At 37.9% G+C, this 22,970-nt stretch overlaps 2 protein-coding genes across 4 annotated transcripts in view; both read right to left on the reverse strand.

Annotated features, from left to right (window-relative positions):
* Nucleotides 1–22,970, reverse strand: part of LOC134801812 (transmembrane channel-like protein 7) — a 187,556-nt gene that overhangs the window by 44,630 nt on the left and 119,956 nt on the right. The gene's annotated exons all lie outside the window — the stretch shown is intronic.
* Nucleotides 1–22,970, reverse strand: part of LOC134801798 (ribosomal protein S6 kinase alpha-5-like) — a 130,040-nt gene that overhangs the window by 43,744 nt on the left and 63,326 nt on the right. For both annotated transcript variants that reach the window (XM_063774399.1, XM_063774400.1), the window contains exons 5-6: nucleotides 18,257–18,372; nucleotides 14,249–14,437 (exon numbers count right to left, since the gene is read on the reverse strand). In XM_063774399.1, coding sequence (XP_063630469.1) covers nucleotides 14,249–14,437; nucleotides 18,257–18,372 — 305 coding nt within the window. The remainder of the gene's footprint in view (nucleotides 1–14,248; nucleotides 14,438–18,256; nucleotides 18,373–22,970) is intronic.

The raw sequence follows: 22,970 nt of genomic DNA on the forward strand, positions 1-22,970 counted from the left end.
GCAGACTTTGCGAAAGAAAACTCACAACTGATGCGTCTACAATATTGCAATGATAATTTTCTCTACAACTATACCGTGGACGACCATTTAGGAGCCAAGGACGCCAACTTCTTTCTCTCTCCAAGCAGATTAGCAAACAAGCCGAAAAGTTATATTAGCTGTTGCCGTTGTAACAGAAAATTTATCTAGTTCACCAGTCACCATCTTTCCTCATCATTCGCTTGCCCTTGTCCCATTTACTTTGGGGTCGGCGCAGCATGTCTTTTTCTTCCATATACCCGTCGCCCGTCGCCCGTCATCCCATCATTCACTTGCGTTCGTTTCATATCATCTCTCACACAGTCCATCCACCCTTTCCACAGTTTTCCTTTCCTCGTTCCTCCCTCCACCATCATTCCTATAAACACAACGTCCTAGAGCTTGGTAGTATGGGTAAAGGGAGTGTCCTAATAGACCAACAATTTATAATAATTGGAGCACAGCTAAGAATATAAATTCGTTGAGCAGCAACGAAAGGCTTGCGGAACTGAGTGCGTGCGCTTTCACTCGCTGGGAACCTTCTTGATAACGTGGAAACATTCGGCAGTTTCGCAATACGCCGCAATATACAGTTTTGCATAAATGTGAATGTTGACTTTCACTAGGCTTTAGGAGTTAATGTCACGATGGAACTATTTAATCATTAATGCACCAAAATAACTTGACATACTCGTACCAGTCAGTTTTAAGGCAATTGAAGAAATATTTAATCCTTAAAGAAAGAACTTTCTACTGTCATCAACACAGCCAGAAACATAGAAATATTTGCAGAATATTGCGTTATTCTCATGCAATTATCAGTTACTTATATTCTCTACAATTAATAGAATTGTGACATATTTCATCAGCTGTCAAGGAAGACTTATGTAAATCAACACAGCGTAGGTGTCGTCAATCATTCTTAGAAAAACTGCTGCTTAGGAAATCATAGGTTTATATCGGAATATTTGATGTTAAGGAGTACGTCTTCTATTTTTTCTATTTCCTAAGTGTGTATTGATGGAGATTCAAGGCTGGATACTTATGCGATAATCAAAGAAACAGGACTATAATCTGTTACGTTAGTTAACCTCTCATTTCGTCAGCGTAACGGGACAACCCGTTCGGTCGTAATGTCGCAAAACGGACACGCTTACCCCGGTTAGCCTCGCTTACTGCGCTGCGATTTCAATGCGAACTGTTTATTAATCTTACTTGTTATTTGTTAAGGAACTTGGGGAACTGGTTTATAAATCGGTGTTTTTGTTTAAATTAAATACGTGTTTTAAGTAAAAGATCACATTAAATGGTATTTACATTGGGCGCATTCCAGAAAAGTGTCGGGCACGTGACGGTCTTTAACATTTCTGATAAAGCTAAGAAGCAGATATTTGGCATGATAACGTTTGATAAATTAGCTTTAAATTGAACGGTATAATAATATACATATTTGCAGGTTATTAAGGTATCTGCCATACGCGTCACGTCCCCGACAAAGTAGACCTTTTTTTGTGGAATGTCCATAGGGACTCTAGGTTCCGGCTTCCGCATTTAACCCCGAAAAGTAGTATTTATGTGTTTATTACCTAGGGGTCTATCTTGCCTTATTTCATCTACCCCCGCTCTTCAACTGTTTCGAATCGAAATTCGGAAAAATCTATGTCCGTCTCTACCGCTCTCGCAATATTCGAAAACATGGGACGCAGATAGTTTTTGAATTTCGATGTTCGCTGTAGCATCCAGGTTTCCCAAACTGACTCATATAATTCCAGGATGACGAGCATTGTGTAGCTTAATAGGTATGAGTCAGTGAGAGTTCAATTCTTTTTTTTATTCGTCCGGTTCCATCTATGGAGTTTTGGAAATATTTTCGCTCAAATTGTCCCTATTTTAAACTGTTACTTATTAGGCAGACCCGATTGCGAAGTTTTTCTCATCCAAGCGCTTTTCCAGTTGCATCTTAAATGAATCCTGGTCCCGCTTGGCAACCTAATTAAAGCGAATCATAACTTACGCTTCATCGTAGCAAATGACATACATATATTAATAGCATGGAATGACGAGCGAGTGAGAGTTTTTTTACACTCCCGGCATGCTTATTAAACAACAATGCGAATGCAGTGCTTCGGTAGGTATTGTAATACATATAAAGAATAACAAATGAAACATGATCACAATATTACACAAATACACGCAATGATTGTCAGATTGCGGGGTTTTGACGCCTTAACAATAACCTTCCTCATATATCATAATCATAACTGGGAGTTTTCGGGGGATTCCCCGGTATTATTATGTTATTGGAGTTGTTGGTATGAGTACCTACTCGTAAGTGTATGTTTAAATAATATTGTGCAATGCGAAGTTGTTTGTTGTGTTTTGATTGGATTTTATTATCTACTTCAGTTGATTTAGCTAGGTATAGGTTTCATTGTGATCCGAGAATCGATAAAGCGTTTAATGTGTTTATTAGTAACTTTATGGTGTGTTTAACAAGAGTCTAGGTCCTAGCCTAGGACATTATTTATAGTAAACTTAACCTCTAGAGAGGTTGCTAATGTTACTATACATTTTCCTATACCTACTACGTATTTTTTATCTCCCTGGTTGTTGTTACAAGCTTTTAATTCTTTCTTTTTTTTATAATTTTACATTTTTGATAAATAAAGTACCTATAATAAAGATTTTAAATCGTCTCAATACTCTCAATAAAGTATCTCTCGCGTCGAATGATGGTCCCTAATATGACAGTTAGTTTATAAACTGATTTTTTTTAACTCACGCCATTTAATATAGTAATAAAAATCATAACACTGTTTTTACACTGAATAGCTGTCACGTAATGTTTGTAGACATTTTTGGAAGTTAAGCACATTATAATCTATTTAGAAATGTATCATTTAAGTAAAAAACATCAACATACCTTCAATTATTTTTTAAATTACGCCCAACCAAAAGAGACTTGAAGGAACTGTCATGGGGGGACGCGAGTGTTATAGTAGTAGATGAGCTGACTGAAAGAAAAGTACAGTCGGCGACAAAAGCTTGTGAAGTTTTAGACAACGGCGACGTTTGAGTGCGCCAGCGCCGCGCCAACATGGCGGACATCTGGGTCACGGCGACTCGGCTGCGGCTACTAATTTTTAAGCCGAAATCACGCTTTGCATTTCGAGTATTGCTACGTGTTCAATTTTGTGTGTATTTGTACATTTTGTATGTTTAGAGCAGGGCTTGTTGGTTAGGTCATATAAAATATTTATTTTAAAGTACCTAAGGCAATCTCCATACTTGTCGTCTTGTTTATTACTTAATTTTACATAGATACCGTTGTTGATAATTTAATTATTCCATTTGTTCATGACTGCACATTAAAACATACATACAAGGTTAGATATTTAGTGTTATTTATGATATGTAGTTAACTTCATGGAATAAGATTTTTTTTTTATCGCTACTTCATATGATGACATGGGATGTACACGAAGAGAGGCCTATGCTCAGCAGTAGCTATGGCAAAACATGAAGTGTCCCAAATTTGAAGGATAATAATTGAATACCACACGATTATTTCCCGTGTTTTTAAAAATAAAGGAAATCTACGACGATGCGATACTGTTAAAGATACATCAGCTAACTGACGACTCAGTATCACAATTCAGAATAATTTTGACAGGCAACATCGCCGTTTTGCAAAAGTCCATCCAACACGTCACATCCCTCACACGTGTCGGACCGAGCCCCTGAATTTTCATGAGACGAGCTAAAAGTGTCATCTCTGAACGTCACATCACACTCCATGAGTCCACATTCTTTTACGCTAAAACAATTACAATTTAGTCTGTCTATTTTCCGGCGGGCCTACGCAAACGTACATCTATCCCTCTCTCGGACAGTGGAGCTATATTTAGCGTCCCGCTCTATTTTAATGCGTTCGCGCAAGGTGACACGGAGATAAACTCGGTTGATTTACGCTGGGTCAGTGGGGTTTTCGCTGTGGTTTATATTGTGGCCGGTTATCTTTTAATATCCGGGTTTCAATACTAGGGTTGCAGATGACAGTGCCAGTTTAACGACCTTGATTAATACAGGGTGAAATTTTAACCACCATACTCTGCGTAGTGAATTTATAGTATAGGTGATACTGAACAACTTTTATTTTCAACGTTAATATGTATACGTCAAATTTTAATGTACTGTACTAGCTGTTTTTATATTAAAAAGGTGTACCTTTCTGTTTGATCTCGTTCTTATTCTCTTTGGTGTTATTAATAAACGCGTTACTGGCCTGAATTAGCTATGAATCGTTTGTCTTTATCTGTCATTTTGCTCTTATGTACATGTATTTGTAAGAAAGGGATAAAATATAATTTAACTAAACCAGATCCCTAAAGTTTTATGAATAATAACCCCCTTATATTTTCTTTATATTTGACGCCTGTTTTGTTTACAGTACTTTTGTTTTTAAAGTATAGTATATTCGAGAAGTACCTACAGCCAAACCAAACGATTTTAATTCTGAGAAGCTTTAAACGTTGTCACCGATTGCCTTAATATTATACCTATGGACATTTGTAAACAATGCTAGTTCAATGCACTACTACTCAACAAAGAACTATTTTAACATTACGTCAATCAAAAACCAGTCCAGCTCTATCGGAATAAAGTCTAAAATCACTTAATCATCACAATTCGGGTTTACAACAAAGTCGGTTCTATAAACATATTGAGTTTATTGGAATTGGTACCTTATTATATTGGTTGAAGGTTGTTTTCGGAATGTATGGTACTATTGTGACACATAGGTCATCGGACGTAAAATTGTTTATATGATATTGGGCATCGGAAAATCGGAATGGGCTTGCTATGCAAAAAACTGTCTTTAAATGGCGATGTTAGTTAATTAGTAAGCCGATCGAAGATGTTGTGTAACCTTGTAAGCCGTTTTGGACACAGAATAGACTTTTTGCATTCCATAATAGATTGACGAAAACATCATGGAAGGGTAATTAGTCGAAGGATAGAGAGGGGAAGACCAAGTTAAAGTTATATGAGCCACGTAAAGGAGCATGTAGGGGCCGTGGCGTACCAGGACACTAAAGGGCTGGCTTCGGATCGACCACGGTGGAGACAACTTCATCACGCTGCACCGACAAGAGTCTATTAGTATTAATCAATTTATTCACAGGGCTGTCAGATTTCTAAAACTACTTGTATAAGTAAATGAGTTGCTCCATATTCGTGGTGAACCTACGAATTCAAGCACCTACAATCATTTGCATTGAATTTAATATTTATAAGGTGCATTTATTTAAGCATCCTTGACTTACTTCATTTACTTTAATTTCTATAATAAGTTATAATTTTATATCGTTGTTTGTTTTTCAACGTCTAGCCATACTCTGAGGTGATAATATATATCATACTAAACACCCTATGTTAGCTTGATAGGTAAGGGTTGGCATTTTAAATTCGCTAGAGTAGCGTAACCTTTTTTGTATGAAGAAACGTCACTTTTGACACTGACATATCCGATCCATGTCGTTTCTTTCGCAAATTTATGTCGTATCTTAAAGCTCGAATCAGGCCGGGAGCCATTATTTCTTTTTGTTAAGCTGTTACCAGGCGTGGCTCACTCCGCGATTTCGTCGCTTTGCTACTGGTAGCTAAAAGTGCATCCGTTCCACACCAATTTTGGTGGCTAGCCATAAGCCGCGCGTGGCGCTGTCGCCTAGCGGCCATATCTGTCCTGATCGTAACAGACGCGTTTTGTTAGAGAGTGAGTCTTCTGTACCTATATAGTACTATTATTTATTCTGTGCTGTTACAGAATGGTAGATATTTTTGACGCGTAGTCTGATTCGCTACCTTTGATGCCGACTGCGACTGTGACAAATAGTAACGTATTCTGTGCAAATTAGAATATTAGTATAGGTCAGTAGCTGCCTTGATCTCCGTGTATTGTTTAGTGGGCGACCTAGATATTTACATGAGCGTGTTTTTGTGCCACTATCGTCCGCTACAAACGACCTTGGGTATAAGTAAATCCAAAATTTTCCTGTTCGTGAATTATCAATTTTAGTGATTTTTAGGGTTACGTACCCAAAGGGGTCATCCATTAATTACGTCACACGAATTTCTAGGTTTTTTTACCCCTCCCCCCCTCCTTGTCACACTTGGTCACATTTGGCAAACCCCTCCCCCCTGGTGTGACGTCACATTTCTTCAACGAAATCGGCAAATATTTATTTAATATTTTATCAAAATATTTTTGACAAAAGAAATATTAGTAATGTTCTAACCCAAAACTGATTAAGAAATAAAATTAAACGAATAAAAACGATTATCGTTTCAAAAACTTGTTATTTAACTGTATAGCAAATAAAATAATTTAAATACATTTTCGGTTACTGATGAAGTTAAAAGTGACGTCACAAAGTTTGTGACTCCCCCCTCCCCCTTGTCACAACATGTCACATTTTCTTGACCCCCTCCCTCCCCCTAAACGTGTGATGTAATTAATGGATGACCCCAAAGGGTAAAACGGGACCCTATTACTAAGACTCCGCTGTCCGTCCGTCTGTCACCAGGCTGTATCTCACGAACCGTGATAGCTAGACAGTTGAAATTTTCACAGATGATGTATTTCTGTTGCCGCTATAACAACAAATACTAAAAACAGACTAAATAAAGATTTCAGTGGGGCTCCCATACAACAAACGTGTTTTTTGACCGAAGTTAGCAACGTCGGGCGGGGTCAGTACTTGGATGTATATGATCAGTACAGTATATTTCTATACATCATCTGTGAAAATTTCAACTGTCTAGCTATCACGGTTCGTGAGATACAGCCTGGTGACAGACAGACGGATGGACGGACGGACGGACGGACGGACGGACGGACAGCGGAGTCTTAGTAATAGGGTCCCGTTTTACCCTTTGGGTATGGAACCCTAAAAAACAACCTGTATAGATACAAAGAAATATACGCAGTGAAGCTAAATAAAAGTGTGCGATAATAATCGTGTGCAAACTATACAAATACCTTTTATTTTATTTAGAAGGCCTTGTCCGTCACTACCCGACTCTCGTATTATTAGACTGGGAACTATTTTGTCCGCACTGCCGGACATTTGGCTCTAAAACTGATAAATGTTCGTGTGGCCGCCGGTTTTGCAACTCGAGAACTAAATAACAAATATCATTGCCGTAAAATGTATCTACTTTGCTCCAAAATTAGAAAATAAATGTGAATTTTAAAATTATTATGTTGTGGTAAACAATTATCCCCTTTATATTCATAAACGCACTAAAAACCTCAATTAGCTAATAATCGTTTGTCTTTATCTATCATTTCGACTTGTGTATTTGTAAGAAAGGGATAAAACATAATTTAACTAAATTAGCCGGTGTATTATGGATGGCTTTATCCATCTTTATCCACGTGATAAAATAACTGTCACTTTTTAGCACCGTGGGATAGAAAGTGACGGACACCGTTTTATCACGCTGTCACGTATATAGACAAGAACGACCACCATATCCGTACAGGTCCATAAAGTTTTATGAATAAGGGGGTTAGACATGTTGATATATATGCCGATTTAAAGTAGACCATCTTTACTATCATTTTGTACATTTTGCACTTTGCTTGTGCGTTGTCATTTAATGTAGCAGGGAATTTTACACTACTTACTCGTAATATACATAATTGTATTGTTTATTTTATAGCAATAGGCTTATTGACCACTACCAGTGGGGAGACACTCCTGACTTCGGGCAAACTCGGCTCCGTTCGGCTCAGCATTGCTCCGAGCAATTATTAGGATTGGCAACACTTGACGGCCTTTTGCGTGCACGACAATAGATAAGATAATGACTTGAATTTTGACAACCCTAAATACCCGAAAGGGATAGTGCCATACATTAGAAAGGGATAGCATGATTCGTCCCTGAATCGCTGTCAAAGTTCGGTTTTGTAGGAAGTGTCCTTTCTGTATGGTAGTACTTTTATTTATTCTGTGCCACTACTAAGAATTGTAGGGACTAGGGTAGCCCCGCTTGCCAGGGTCAAGGGCTACTTAGAGAAATATGCAGATATTTCTGAACACCTTGTTCGCTCAGATATATCGCACTCTGCATATGACAAGCAACATTTTTACTACATATAGTACATCGGATTTCGGAGATAGCACAGAATTAGCGCCGTGCGACCGCGGAGACATGTAGGTCACGGTCCGATCGCAAGCGACGCAAGATGCTATATTAAAAAGTATGAACGAGATGCACAATGCAGTTACCACATTCGACTCAAACACCGTATTGAGTAGGTCCAATATATCTTGAGCTATAAAGTCGAACATCTTTGCCTAATCGCGTATCAGTTTGTAGTGGTTGCTTGTAGTGATGAGCTGCGAATGCAAGCGCAGATTTTTATGCTTATAGGCAATTTAGTGTTGGATTTTTGTAAAATTCGAGTCAGTTTCTGGCTTGTTTCCAAGGTGTCGAGCTCGTGGAGAAATCGCCTTGATATTTGTGAAACTTCGCCCTGTCAGCTTCAGCCTTTCGCATTTGTCGACTTTTGTAGATTTAGTTTGTTTTGCTATTTCGAAGTAGTGTTGAAGAAGATCGATACACAAATTAATGTTTCACATAATTATAATGTCACTGGTTTCGTCAATCTTCGTAAGCCTTATTTCATATACATTAAGGTCTACGGATGGCCAGTTAACCCCTCAGCTCCCAGAGGCCTAAATTTTCCTAAAAACTATCTTGAAGTTTCAAATTTAGGATTGTATTTTGTTTCTCTTCGCTGACTCGATGTCGAATGATATCGCTAGGAAGTGACGGGTAAAGAAAAGTCTTGCTGTGCTGCAATGCTGTTAGTAGAGTAACTTACAACACAAAAAAAAACGTGCCCGTGTTTAAAACAGGTTGACTGATGTAAAAGTAATCAAAGGGCCAGTTGCATAAACCGTTTGTAATCGTAATTACGTTCGCTTTTCAAACGAATCGAAAGTTTGACGGTTATCTATAGGATGACAGCCGAGTTACCTTCCCTTTATCGAAACTACTAAAGGCAACACGACTTCCGGTTCGAGCGCCATCTTGATAGTCACGCGTTGTGATTAAATCCTTTGTTTTTTGCTTATTAATATTGTTTAAAGTGTAATATCGATAGCTTATTATTATACAATAAACTACTGTAGTAGTTAGTGTGCAGTGAATGGAGAATTTATCTTGTAACGCGTTTAACCACCATTTGGAGTAAACGGCCGGTAGTCCACGTGCTATTTCTAAAAGTCCAGCTATCGCTTTACAAGAGCTAATAAAATCACCATACACTACTAACCGTACACTTTAAAGGGGCCCACTGATTACTAGTTCGCCGGACGATATCAGCCTGTCAGGTAAACGCAAAATTTGACTGCTCCGAACAACTGACAGGCTGATATCGACCGGCGAATTGGTAATCTGTGGGCTCCTTTAGTCGTATAGTAGTCTGAACTCACATGGGCTCTCGACCGCCATCGGCGTCCCCCAGGGATCATCTCTGTCAAATGTGGCTTTCTCGGTCCTTCTCAATGACTTGCCCATGGCGGTAAGTGAGGGCGAGGTTTACATGTATGCGGACGACGTTGCTGCTATCGTAACCGCTCCAACCATTGACCAACTGGAGTTGAAGTTAAACACGGTTGCCGGGCAATTATCGAACTGGTTTAAACATAACGGTCTCATTTTAAACTTAACCAAAACCCAATTCATCCAGTTCGATTTGTCCGGACGCAGGCGTCGCCCGCTGCATGTGGAACTCGCCAGTGGTGTTATTGGTCAGGTCAGTACTACTTCTTTCTTGGGTTTTCATATTGACCAAACCCTAACGTGGGAGAACCACATTGAATCCATCTGCGGAAAAATGGGAAGAGCTTGTTTTGCCTTGGGTAGGCTGACTACTGTTCTTCCGCGGCAGGCAGTCCGCAGCTGCTACTATGCCAGCATACAGTCCATAGTACAATATGGGCTTGAGCTATGGGGACGCGCGGCCGACTGGCAGCGTGTTTTCCGGCTTCAAAAACGAGCCGTAAGATCTATGGCTCGAGTACCATGGCATGAGTCGGCTAAGCCACACTTCACCGCCTTGGGTATCGTCACAATGCCGGGTCTCCTAATACTCCAGACAGCCGTATACACACGGGAGAACCTGGATAAATATCCCAGACGGGGTGAAAAAAGCGACCGTGTAACTCGCTATGGACACAAATTAGCGGCAGTGCCACGTAGTCTAGCCAAAACGGCTAAATCTATACATGTTATGGGCCCCGCTGTATACAATAACCTACCAGTATCCATAACTGATGCGCCTAGTCTGATGAGTTTCAAGGCTAGACTCAAAAATTGGCTGATTGAGCGGCCGTTTTATAGTGTCGAGGAATATTTGACCTCAAAATATTTATAATGAATACCAAATAATGTTAATAATAAAATAACAATAGGAGTTAAATAATGTCACAATAATTGACTTGTTAGTTTACTTAATTCTCCTTTTTCTTTCTCAAATGTATGAATCTTGTATACTTATTTATAAATCTACCTTTAATGTAGTTTAGTCATGTAAGCCTGACCTGTAATCTATATTATCAATAAAATATGAGTATGAGTATGAGTATGAGTATATAAAGCTCCTGATACCTTGACACTGGCGAAATGGTTCCACTGGACTGAAGCCATAATTTTAAAAGAATGAATGAAAAGCAAAGACCATTGCTGGGCCTTATATATTTGAATACCGTTTATGAATTTCCACTCTGTGTAATTCTGTATGCCCACCATATATAAATAATAAATATGTTACTTGTTAGACATTCATTTCATTGAATTTTTCAAGGCAAAACTAGCAATAAAGCGTGGAAATTCTAAAAGATTCCACTATCTCTTGCGATCGATTAGATCTAATTACTACCTTGAGTGATCCATCAATACATAACAATGAAAACAAGCAAAATAAGGCCACCCTTATCTCGTCGTAGTTAAGTCTTATATTGCCTGGCCCTGTTGTCTGTATTATACGTAAGACAAGGTGAAATCAGTTTTAAAACAAATGCACAAAGTGTAAGATAGAGTGTATTGTTGCGAAGAAGTTAACTTTCTATTAACAGATTGGTTTCATTCACACCGCACAGCTGGGATGATGTTCCAATAGCCAAGCTCATTGAACGCCCAACTCATACTAATACTATAGTAGAATTAACTGACAATTTTTAAACCGTATTTTAAAGATATTAAGATCGACCAATGGCCAGTTAAGAGTGTTGACGGTCAACACAATTTGTTGACCATTCATAGACTTTATTGCAAAGACATTAAGGTCTACCATCAGTCAAATAAGCTGCTGTTGGTAAAGGTTTTCAGTAGCTGGTTCTAAAATCGAAGCAATGTAAACACGGGCAGATTAGAACATGCTCTATTGTAAGTGCATTAAGAACATTGCACAAAAATTGTAACAAACAATAATATATCGTATTACAATGATATTAGAACTGTAAATTTACATAATTATCAAGTCAAGAGTAGTCAAGACGCTGAACCGATGAGCGTGTATGAAGAATGCTATGAAAGTGAATGAAGCGAAAAAGTGTGTCAGAATCGTAGCAAGTGGAAATCAACAGCAGGTAAATAGGCGCGATAATATTTGGAATTGCACGGATGACTTGTAAAAGTTGTAAATATCAAAAAGCCGTGGAAAATGACACACCCCTTTTACCCAAAACAAACAAAGGTAAAGTTCATTTTCTGGATCAAAAGGTGTAATTAAGCTTCTTATGAATGCAAATAAATAGCTATCTATTAGTCTCTAAGTGGGAGTAATAATGAGTATACACTTCTGTCCAAGAACAAGAAAACCCTTTAAAGTTAAAGCATATGGGAAATTCTTTTCCCACTCTAAATGATTTTGCTGCTACAGTCTCCTTCCCCACACAGTTAAAATATATTTAAAAATACACATAATAAGTGAACAGAGAGTATTGTGAGGCAAGCACGGTAAGAAAAATGAAAGCACGAGCGAAAGGCATTTGAACACGACCTGACCCTAATGGCTTTAGCTACTATATTTTGTGTTTTCGTAGTTGCCTACTTTTTAAATGCCGAAATTTTGAAGATTATAAGGGGAAAATGCGGTTACTAACTAATTTACGAGCTAAAAAGAGTGTTGTATTAGAATAGTGTGAATCTTTAAGTTAAGAATCTCGTTTACTTTTGTGATCGTAAAAAAATTAAGTAATCATATTCTTACTGTTATTTACGGTACTTATGTATTAGTAAGTTTATCAAGCAAAAGCCAAGGGCGCGCTTGTCGATTTCTAATTGAATATATATGTGTATACCCTTTTGCTTCACAACTGTTTTAATCTTCATTCTTAAGTAAATATTTAATAACAAACGTTGACCTAGTGTGAAATACATGAACATAAATTTTCAAGTAAACCTTATTGAGATTTAGGCCACAAAATCATGTTAATTTGAAAAACGTAACTTTGAAAAATGTGTAACTTGTTTAAACATCCAATTCTGTCATGAACTTTATAAACATTTAATTTTACCAGACATGCCATATAAATATAAACATAACATTTGAACACGTCAAGATTCTAAAACAAATGTAGGTCAAAATAAAACACATAATTCACTCCGGATACCGTAACGGAGACGAAAATATCACACTCCGTAATATTCATTTTAAAAAATGTTAAAAGCAACATAATATTTTATGGCATATTAGTATCTTGATTTCTTAAATTCTTGAGTCTACCTTGATTTCTTTATTCAAATTATTTTATTATTAGACTTGATCCGCTTTTATTTTTAGTTGCATAACGAACGACTTACTTTTTTTGTGTCATTTTACCCTTAATGGAATCGAAGCAACATATAAACAGATGTAGTGCATAATTGTTTTCCATCGTTTATTCTCGGAAACGTTCGTATTTGTCATGCTACTTCAGTCAACGTCAGTACTTTTTGTACCGAGACTGAAAATAGCAAGACACGTTGGTACGTTTCCGTGAAAATACGAAGGAAAATAATTATATGCACTACATCTGTAATCAAAATGCCCAGGGTTCGAACCGTTCGAAAAACGGACCTGATACTCAAATTAAATAGTTAGAAAAAGATTATATTAATAACGCATTTAATACAGCTTTCGAGATCGGCTATAATTGGTGGTCAAGGAATTTAATTTCTGTGCCATTTCGCACCATGTCACAATGACAATAGTATGGTCCCTAGCGACTTTCAAATTGATTGTCACTGTGACAAGGTACAAAATGGTACTAAATTAAATTGACTGTATGTCGGTGTAAAGATATTAAGAAATGCACGAGTAGTGTAGATATTTCTGCGCAGAAAACAGTCCTTAAAACAGTTCCACCGGAACACCGTACTACCGTAACTAAATGGTTACGCAATGTTATTAATTTTACTTCCACGTTTAAACTGGCTGTTTGAGAGTCAAAACAAGTAAATGTTTACGATTTAGTGTTAATTAAACGCAGTTTCAGCTTTTCTAAAGTAATATAAGTTGCGTAACTGAGATACATTGCTGATATAACATTTTATTCCATCGTCTGTTATATTTGGCTGGGTAATAGTACTAACAGCCTACATTCTTAACTATGAACATTCTTAACATCGGTGAACTTTGTCTTTGCAAAAGACCTAAGAATTGTCAGTTAACGGTGTGGACGATGGTACACGTTTTAGTCCAAAGTGTGAATATAAGAGACAACAATACGAACATAATTAACAGCTATTTTAATATATTAGCTACTTCCAGCTATTAATATGTAATTAGCATAGCAATACAGACTCTCAGTGGATATAATGGTGGCATAATAAATAATAAATGCATTAATTATAGGTAAATATCGCATTGCAGTGTCTATATTTTTGTGATGGTTTGCTATTTTGTATATTGCTTAATAGTTTGTCAACTTGGTTAGAAATCGGGAAAGTTCAAGCAATGTAGGTAATTATGTAATTTCAAAAATTTTTATGATAATCTAGACACTCGATGGTTCCAGAGAAGCTGTCTAGGCTCTGCTCTCTTCACAGAACTCCTTGGTCAGGCCGAAGTCAGTCAACACTATGTGGCTTTCGTCCAGGAGAATATTCGCCAGGTTGCCGGTCATAACCTCCCTTAAGTATATATATATATATATATAAAGGTACTCACGATATCATGCCCCTGACTGCCGCTCCTGACAACCTCTGGCGCCATATACTCGATGGTTCCACAGAAGCTGTAGGCTCTGCTCTCTCCACCGCAGAACTCCTTAGAGAGGCCGAAGTCAGTCAACACTATGTGACCTTCGGCGTCCAGAAGGATGTTCTCCAGTTTGATGTCGCGGTAGATGATGCCGAGCTGGAGAAGAAAATTATTGGTTAGGATTACTAATGATTTGGATGTGAACGATAGAAAGAGTTACAGTAAAAAAATCGGGCAAGTGCGAGTCGGAATCGCGCACGAAGGGTTCCGTACCATAATGCAAAAAACGGCAAAAAAAAAACGGTCACCCATCCAAGTACTGACCGCGCCCGACGTTGCTTAACTTCGGTCAAAAATCACGTTTGTTGTATGGGAGCCCCACTTAAATCTTTATTTTATTCTGTTTTTAGTATTTGTTGTTACAGCGGCAACAGAAATACATCATCTGTAAAAGTTTCAACTGTCTAGCTATCACGGTTCGTGAGATACAGCCTGGTGACAGACGGACGGACGGACAGCGGAGTCTTAGTAATAGGGTCCCGTTTTACCCTTTGGGTACGGAACCCTAAAAAAGACGTGTCCTAAATCTTATGCAACTTGCAACGACATATGAGTGTTATTACATTTGAGTGTTGTGACGTTGCTGATTGCTTGTGTAGCGTTCTGTTCAAGAACTTCAGAGTCTTCAGACTATAAGCACAAGTGCAAACTAGTGGTGGTCAAACATGTCATTTGTGGGGAATTTGAAAGAATTACTTGTACTTCTACAGTAGCTGTCTCCAAATGAAATGATGAAGGCGGGAAAAGATATCAATCAGTTGTCAAAATAGAAGACAAATATCCTCTAACCGCCCAGAGAAAGATCAATGTTGTTGATGGCCATTTTTAGAGTTCCGTACCCAAAGGGTAAAACGGGACCCTATTACTAAGACTCCGCTGTCCGTCCGTCCGTCCGTCTGTCACCAGGCTGTATCTCGTGATCTGTGATAGCTAGACAGCTGAAATTTTCACAGATGATGTATTTCTGTTGCCGCTATAACAACAAATACTAAAAACAGAATAAAATAAAGATTTATGCGGGGCTCCCATACAACAAACGTGATTTTCACCGAAGTTAAGCAACGTCTGGCGGGGTCAGTACTTGGATGGGTGACCGTTTTTATAGATAATGGTACGGAACCCTTCATGTGTGTGCGAGTCCGACTCGCACTTGGCCGGTTTTTTTAACTTGATTTAGAAAGACCTGGAGGGAGGGTTTGAAGAAGCAGAAAAGTTAATTCAAGCCAATTCCACAGAAGTAACCATTGAACTAATACTAATACGTAGTACGTATAGAAACGGAACAGTGAACCAGTATTTTGCGCCATGAGTTGTTGACGGCCGACAACAGAGCGTGAATCTCGCGACCTAAACGCGTAAGCGCCATGAATTTCACGGCGCTTGCGATTGCGACAATTTCATTGTTTAGAATGGCTTCTCTATAGTAATAATACGTAACTCAATGGAAGTAACAAAACATTTTCTCTCTGATCGCAACAGCCTTGAATCATTTTCCATCAGAAAGAGATCTGTAGGATAAACGGGTATTACCAGAAACAAGTAGGACGTGTGCCAAAACGGATGAAAGGTAAAACTCCTAATACGCAGAATTGAAACAAACCCAATGAAGTCTTCATTGGTTGTATACTAAGTAAAGAATTGTAACCCTTATTCAATGGAGATAAATGCTAATTTGTTGGCACTCGTCATTGTTTCACCACAAAAATAATTAGTCATAAAATTCACATTAAAATAACAAACTTAATTCCTGAATGAAGTTCACACACTGTACTAATTATCATGTGTCCAATTTTAACATCTTGATTAATATTTTTGTCGTATTTTCTTTTGAAGTATAAAGTTGTCTTCTAAGAATCTTATAATGATTATTTTGTTAACTAAATAATAAAGTCTGTTTTCACAGCGGTGTTTCTGACAGTGATTTCTTTAACGATATTACATCAAAGAGTTAGTTGTACTAATTCATTAACATTAAAAAACACCACCTTATTCATACAACTTTATAAGTCTCGATTAGTTACTTTATCACTCGCTTGCCCTTTCCCATCACTAGGGATCGGCACAGCATGTCTAATATGTCTATTTCCTTCATTGCTCTGTCATTCGTTACTTCATCATGCACCAGCTTTCTTTTTCATATCATCTCTCAAACAGTTCATCCACCTTTTCCTTTAGTTTATTTATGTTACCCTTTCTTTCAAAATGACAGATAAAGACAAACGATTCATAGCAAATTGCTACTTGTAGTGCGTTTTCAATAAGATACTCCTAAAAACAGCAAAACTCTTGATCTTTATGTTATAATAAGGTTAAACAATTGTCCATTGTTAACAGTGTGGATGGTACTACATATACAACAGTAGTGGGATATAATATCACAAGATGAAGCACTACGCGTATAATGTTGCCAACATTTTTTCAGAGCCGGGCAGACAGAGAATGAGTTTTTTAAATTACCATTCGACAATGTTGGAGAATTTGGCAAGTTTTCAGTGGTGAAGATCTGAGTAGTTTCCTGTGTTATAATAGTGTGTTATATTATATTGGTGAACTTGAAACAAATTTAGACTTGAGAAAAGTCTTAAGCTCTCGTTTCCTAGGATAGCGGTGCCGTCTCCATACAAAATAATACGGCTAAATATGGCTGATTAGTATTTTGTATGGAGACGGCCGCTATGGCGGCACTGCTATCCTAGGAAGCCAGAGCTTAACTGAACCATAGAATCTAAATTTGTTTTGTTCATGACTTAGAATTTTTATAGTTCTTTTTCGTTGTTTTGTTATGGAACTTCCTCTAAGGTGATACTTTAATAATTCAGTAAAAGGAAAGGTATATAAGATTTATCTTATTACGCCTACAAACTTTTTCTAAAAAATATTGATTCTTTACAAAATAATAAGACGATATCTAAAAAAAAAATCGGAATAAATTATTATCAACTAAAATATACTTTTAATATTTTCTTCTAAAGCTACTGTTTGCTAAAACTTACTGAATCATCCCACGGAGTGTCCTACTGACCAACTTCGGTTAAACCATTAATTATTTGACAGTTAGTTGGACAGATGTCATGTTATACTAAATCGGCAGTGAAAAGTTTTACACGTTGGGATTATCGGTTATTTAAATATATGAAAGAACGTCATGTTTTCGCAATAAGTTCTACGAATTATCAGTTAAGAGTCAAAATACGCCAATAAGCCACTCCCGTACACGTACACTCGCAGTTTCTCTCATTTTAAAATGACTTGCTTAAATTTCGTGAATCTTGGCATGAATATTAAAGTAACTATGTCTGGTACTAGTTTTGGTTGTTAAAATTTGTTTTACAAAGAAAATAAAAGCGGGTACAAGTATTGTATGTAAAATTGTAATTTCTTTGAGAATGTCGTTTTAAGGGGCCCACTGATTAACAGTCCGCCGGACGGTATCGGCCTGTCAGTTGTTCGGAACTGTCAAAATTTTGTTCTAACTGACAGGCCGATAACGTCCGGCGGACTGTTAATCAGTGGGCCCCTTTAAAATGAGAGAGTAACTTAGATTGTATGGCGGCGGCTATAGTCAGTTTCTTTAGGTATTTAAATAAAAGTAAACAAAATCTACACCCTCAAATGGGTTCTTAAGCCAGTTGAGGGTAGATGAAAACATTACATGATCAAATAATGTAGGCTAAAGTCAGGTTGTTCAGTGATAGATTCAGGCGGTTTTGTATTTGGTTGGTTAACCAATAAATGTTATAACTACCCGAAAATGTACAAATTGTTTGTTTACTTTTATTTAAATACCTAAAAGTATACAGCCTATAGGTTCATGTGACTCTACAGTTCTATAGTGTGGACGATGGTAGCAGGTAAGGTAGGTAGATCCTCTTAGAGATATGCGGCGAATTAGAAGGTCTAAGTGCATTTGAATACCTTATGTAACTGCTCGAGCGCAAGTATGATCTCGGCGATGTATATCCGAACTTCATTTTCGTAGAAATGCTCCCTTTGGTACAGGTGTGTGAACAGCTCCCCGCCAGCAACGTAATCTGGAAATAAACGCACGAGTTACAAAACCTACAAAAATGACGAATCTTTTAATATAGTCAATGGGGCCAAAAAAGGCTGCAGGAAATTCCGTACACGAGCGGATTTTTCCCGTATTTGACGGCATTAAATAAACCAATTTGCTAGGTAATCTGTATAATAAGCAATCATCCGAAAGGTAAACTTACAACAATATAATTAAGGACCATTTCACAAGCCACAATTGACGGAGTGATCAACGCCACCGAGCATTGTCATTTGTCATGTCGTCATTGAGCTATGAAATTCGACATAAAATAAAATTCAGCGAATGTTTTAACGGTGACAGACGGATTATCGATCCTTAAAAGTGACGGTTATTTTATCACGTGGATAAAGACATCTATAAAACGCCTGCTGCTTTGGATATAAGGCGATCACTACTTCAGCCGGCGTATTATGGATGGGTTAAATATTCACGTGATAAAATAACTATCACTTTTTAACACCGCGGCATAGAAAGTGACGGAAACCGTTTTATCATGCTGTCACGTAGACAAGAACGACCATCTTATTCGTAAAGAAGCGGTATCATGGTGAGATTTTTATTACCTGTCATGCAATGCGTCACTTTCGCACTTACATATTTGTTAGAACGTGACAAGCATGCTGACAAATGATAAAGATGACCATTTTAGCCCTACAGATGTAGGTATAGGTACCTATAGCATGCAGCGCATTATTTTCCGTTTTCTCAACAAAGAGACAAGGCTATGAGTCTGAACACAAAATCATCTGAGATAGGTACATTAAATTTGCTATGATCTTGAAACCGCATGGTAATTTGCCGGTATGTAGGTCGAAATATCAGTTGGCCTAAATGCACTAATGCGGTACGAGGATGCTTTTTGAACTGCCCCCGTTTGGGCACCAGATACTCATTAGTGTCAAGTGTTGTTTATTTATATTGGTTAAGTCTTATGGTTTAAGAATAAAAAGAAGTCTTTGCACAAATGGAAATCAATCATAATAAATTTAGGGTTATCACATTAATAGATCAATCGATTGATGTCGAAGCGATACTCATAAAAATCAATCAATAAATTGATGAAGTACCGCCACAAACATTGCCCACCATACCAAACATTGCCTGTCTTGAGAAAGAACAGTGATTTTCTATTAAATTGGCGTATATGCAGTATTCCTCTTAACGGTCATTATTTTCCCATTATTAGGAATCGAATTAGTTATAGCTAGGTAGCGGTTTGGTAGCATATGGCAAGTTTTTTCAAGTCGGGCAATGTTTGATATGGAAGGCAATGTTGAACAAGTTTACAGTAACATCTTTAAGTACATATTAGACACTTAACAATGTCATAGTTTGAAATGAGGATGAAACTAGATTGTAAGCAGCGGTATATGAATACATGTAGTATATATACTAGTATATATTACTCTACGACAGATACAGTGTCACAACTTTATACTTGTCCTCGGTCTAAGTTCAAGTTCGCAACATGATTGTTATTCAACATTTAACAGAGCCTATACTTGGGACTTGGGCAAGTAATGGTAATGTATGGGAGACTCTATAGACATTGACATGATTTTTTGAATAAAAAGTTTGACACAATGATTTTTATTTATGAATCTATATGAAAGTTTGACACAGTGTTAAAATTAATTTTTTTTGACGACTAATCACGATAAAAAGTCTGTACTTACGGCCGGAATAGAAATATCGATTTATTCTCTACAACAACAAGTACCTATATATTAATTTATTTTCTATAATAATCTCATTAAACATAGGCAATTTAAGTTAATAATAAGCACAATGCGGGCTCTATTTATCTCCGCCATTATAACGCGGTTCTATCGAGTGTTTCCCAACCTCTTAGTGCACCCGTGCTCGGTGACGGTGCAATTGATAAACTTCACGAGACTCACGTGGTTGATATGCATTCAAGTTCATAAAACGCAGTGCAGACAGATAATGCGAGCAATGATCTCAATGACACGAGTTTCATTGTAAAAAATATTGACAAGAACTACAAGGAAGTTGAAAATTAACTTAAACTAGTCAAAGTGAACCAAAAAAAGCAATAAGCGGTTTTGACTCTTCTTTACAGCCGGTTGTTCATTAAACCACAATCTCTCATAAGTCATAAGGTCGGCGGGTTCAAACGCACGGCGGCGGCGGCCACAATGGCGGCGGAAAAAGGGGTTAATCCCACTAGTTACCACCAAGTTGTTACCAGTGGTAACTAATGGGAATTTTTATCCCACCTTTTACCACTGGTATAATAAATATTATTAAACTACTATACACATATGCATTGTTATAATCAGAGACAGGGACTAGGAGCGCCGCCAACTTGCTCATGTTGCTGTGCCGCCGTCTACGCGGACGCGCTCTACAGTTGGTTTGTTCATTAAACCACCATCTCTCATAAGTGATAACGTCGGCGGGCTCAAATGCACGTGCAAGCACCACAATGGCGAAGGAAAAAGCGTCCGGCGGCGGGTCAAGGCAGCGAAAAGCGTTGTGAAACTACTGCACTACATATACACCGTTATAACCAGAGACAGGGACCAGGAGCGCCGCAAACTCGCTCCTGCTCCTGTGCCGCCCTCTACGCGGACGCTCTCTACAGGTTGTTCAAACCGCTATCTCTCATAACTTAACGTCGGCGAGCTCAAACGCACGTGCAAGCACAACAATGGCGGCGGAAAAAGCGTCCGGCGGCGGGTCAAGGCAACGAAAAGCGTTATGAAATGCCTTGTTTACTGAACGGTGGTAATGAATTGATTGCTAACGGGTAGGAATTTGGACAAGTATGCCTGATTTGTGGTGGTCAGAGCGAACGTTGAAACCTGTATTTAATACCAAGTCAGAGTCATACAAGCATAAGCTGAGAGTGACATTGAAAAACTGATACCGAAGGATAAAGACTAAACCTGTAGGGCTAACATGGTCGCCTCTTTATCATTTGTCACCAGGCCTGTCACATTCTAACAAATATGTAAGTGCGAAAGTGACGCATGGGATGACAGGTGGTAAAAATGCGACCATGATACCGCTTCATGAGCATTGCAAATCTACGATAGAAGGAAGGTACATTAAAACTGTCTTTCGCTATATATTATTTATGATAGCAATATGACCGGTTATCATGTGTATTGACTTACTTACTTACTGCTGTGGCGCAACGACCCGAAGTTGGATCTTGGCCTCCGACACCAAAGACCGCCATGCTACTCTGTCCAAAGCCGTTTCTGTCCAGTCGACGGCGCCGAGTTCAAGTTGTAAGGTGACTAAGGTGTAATATTATATTTGATTCTCAATAGTAATATGCCAATAAAATCAACGATTTCATAGGCCGGAAGTGCATTAGTACTAGTAGCCTTTATCATTCTACTAATTTATCCCAGACCTGACACGTGTTTAGGATTCCAAAACATATACCTGAGAGATGAGTCATAAGCACAAAAAGCTCATGTCAACAACCCAGTTTTTTTCCTTTCGAGCGTAGGAGAGATAAAACATTGCCACTTTGAGCAAGTTGATATAATTCCAGCAAATAGATCAGTAAATATTTGCTATAACGTACCTGGAATTCCTTTTTCTACTTAGAAAGCATTGTAATAAACATAACACGAGCATGCTTCCACGCAACTCAAATCAGACTGTCTAGCATGAGTTACGATCTCGCGCGCGAGTCCATACTTGAAGTCGCGCATGATGTATGGAGCCGCGCGCGAGAACGCAACTCATGCTAGCAGCACTGAGTGAAAACATACTGACATTACTGACTTAGTTAAATTCCCTTGTTTATGAGAACTCGTGTCGCTTTTGTTTCATTTATTACGCATTTTGTTTTATTACGACGTTACGTTATATTCCACGCGCGGCCTGGATGCTCTAAAATTAGAATAATATACGCATAATTGGGATATGCCAAGAAAATAACGACGGTTTTATTTTCATTAGATGAACAACAACTTAAAACAATTATTAGTTGTTTAAGTTTTAGTTACAATGTTAATAAAGCTAAGCTAGCATAGCTTGAAGACTTTCAGGAGTTGGCTAACTTTAGGCACCCTACTTTCGTTTAGTCTTTCCTTACTAATTTATGAATTTAATCATGTGTTTAAATTTGAAAATAAAAATCTGTCCACAATAATCGCTAATAATAATAATCTCTATTCTACATGACATTAAAGCTCTCCAAGGGGCCTACCAAAAGACCGGGATTAATAGGCTCGTGAAATCCAAGGATATCTATTTTATATGTCCAATGGAAAATTAATAATGACAATGTATTTAGTGTACTAAAACAATCTAACAATCGGAACATATTGAACTTAGCAAGCCTACTTCTAGCCATGGTTTTGAAATTATCATACATTACAAAATCGTAACATAAGTGGCCTAACCCGTTCGTGTCCCAATTCACCGTCAGGAATTCGTATAATTCCCCTTATGCAACGGAGAACTTGCCAAAAATCAATTAGTCTGGAATTAGCATAGACTGCAGTTGCTTTGTCACTCTGCTGAATATTTGGGCGTTTAGTTTAGTCCCAAAGAGGGTTAGACTGAGATTTAGTATTCATTTCA

Source organism: Cydia splendana, chromosome 23, assembly GCF_910591565.1.
Source record: "Cydia splendana chromosome 23, ilCydSple1.2, whole genome shotgun sequence".
In the NCBI taxonomy this organism is placed as follows: domain Eukaryota; kingdom Metazoa; phylum Arthropoda; class Insecta; order Lepidoptera; family Tortricidae; genus Cydia; species Cydia splendana.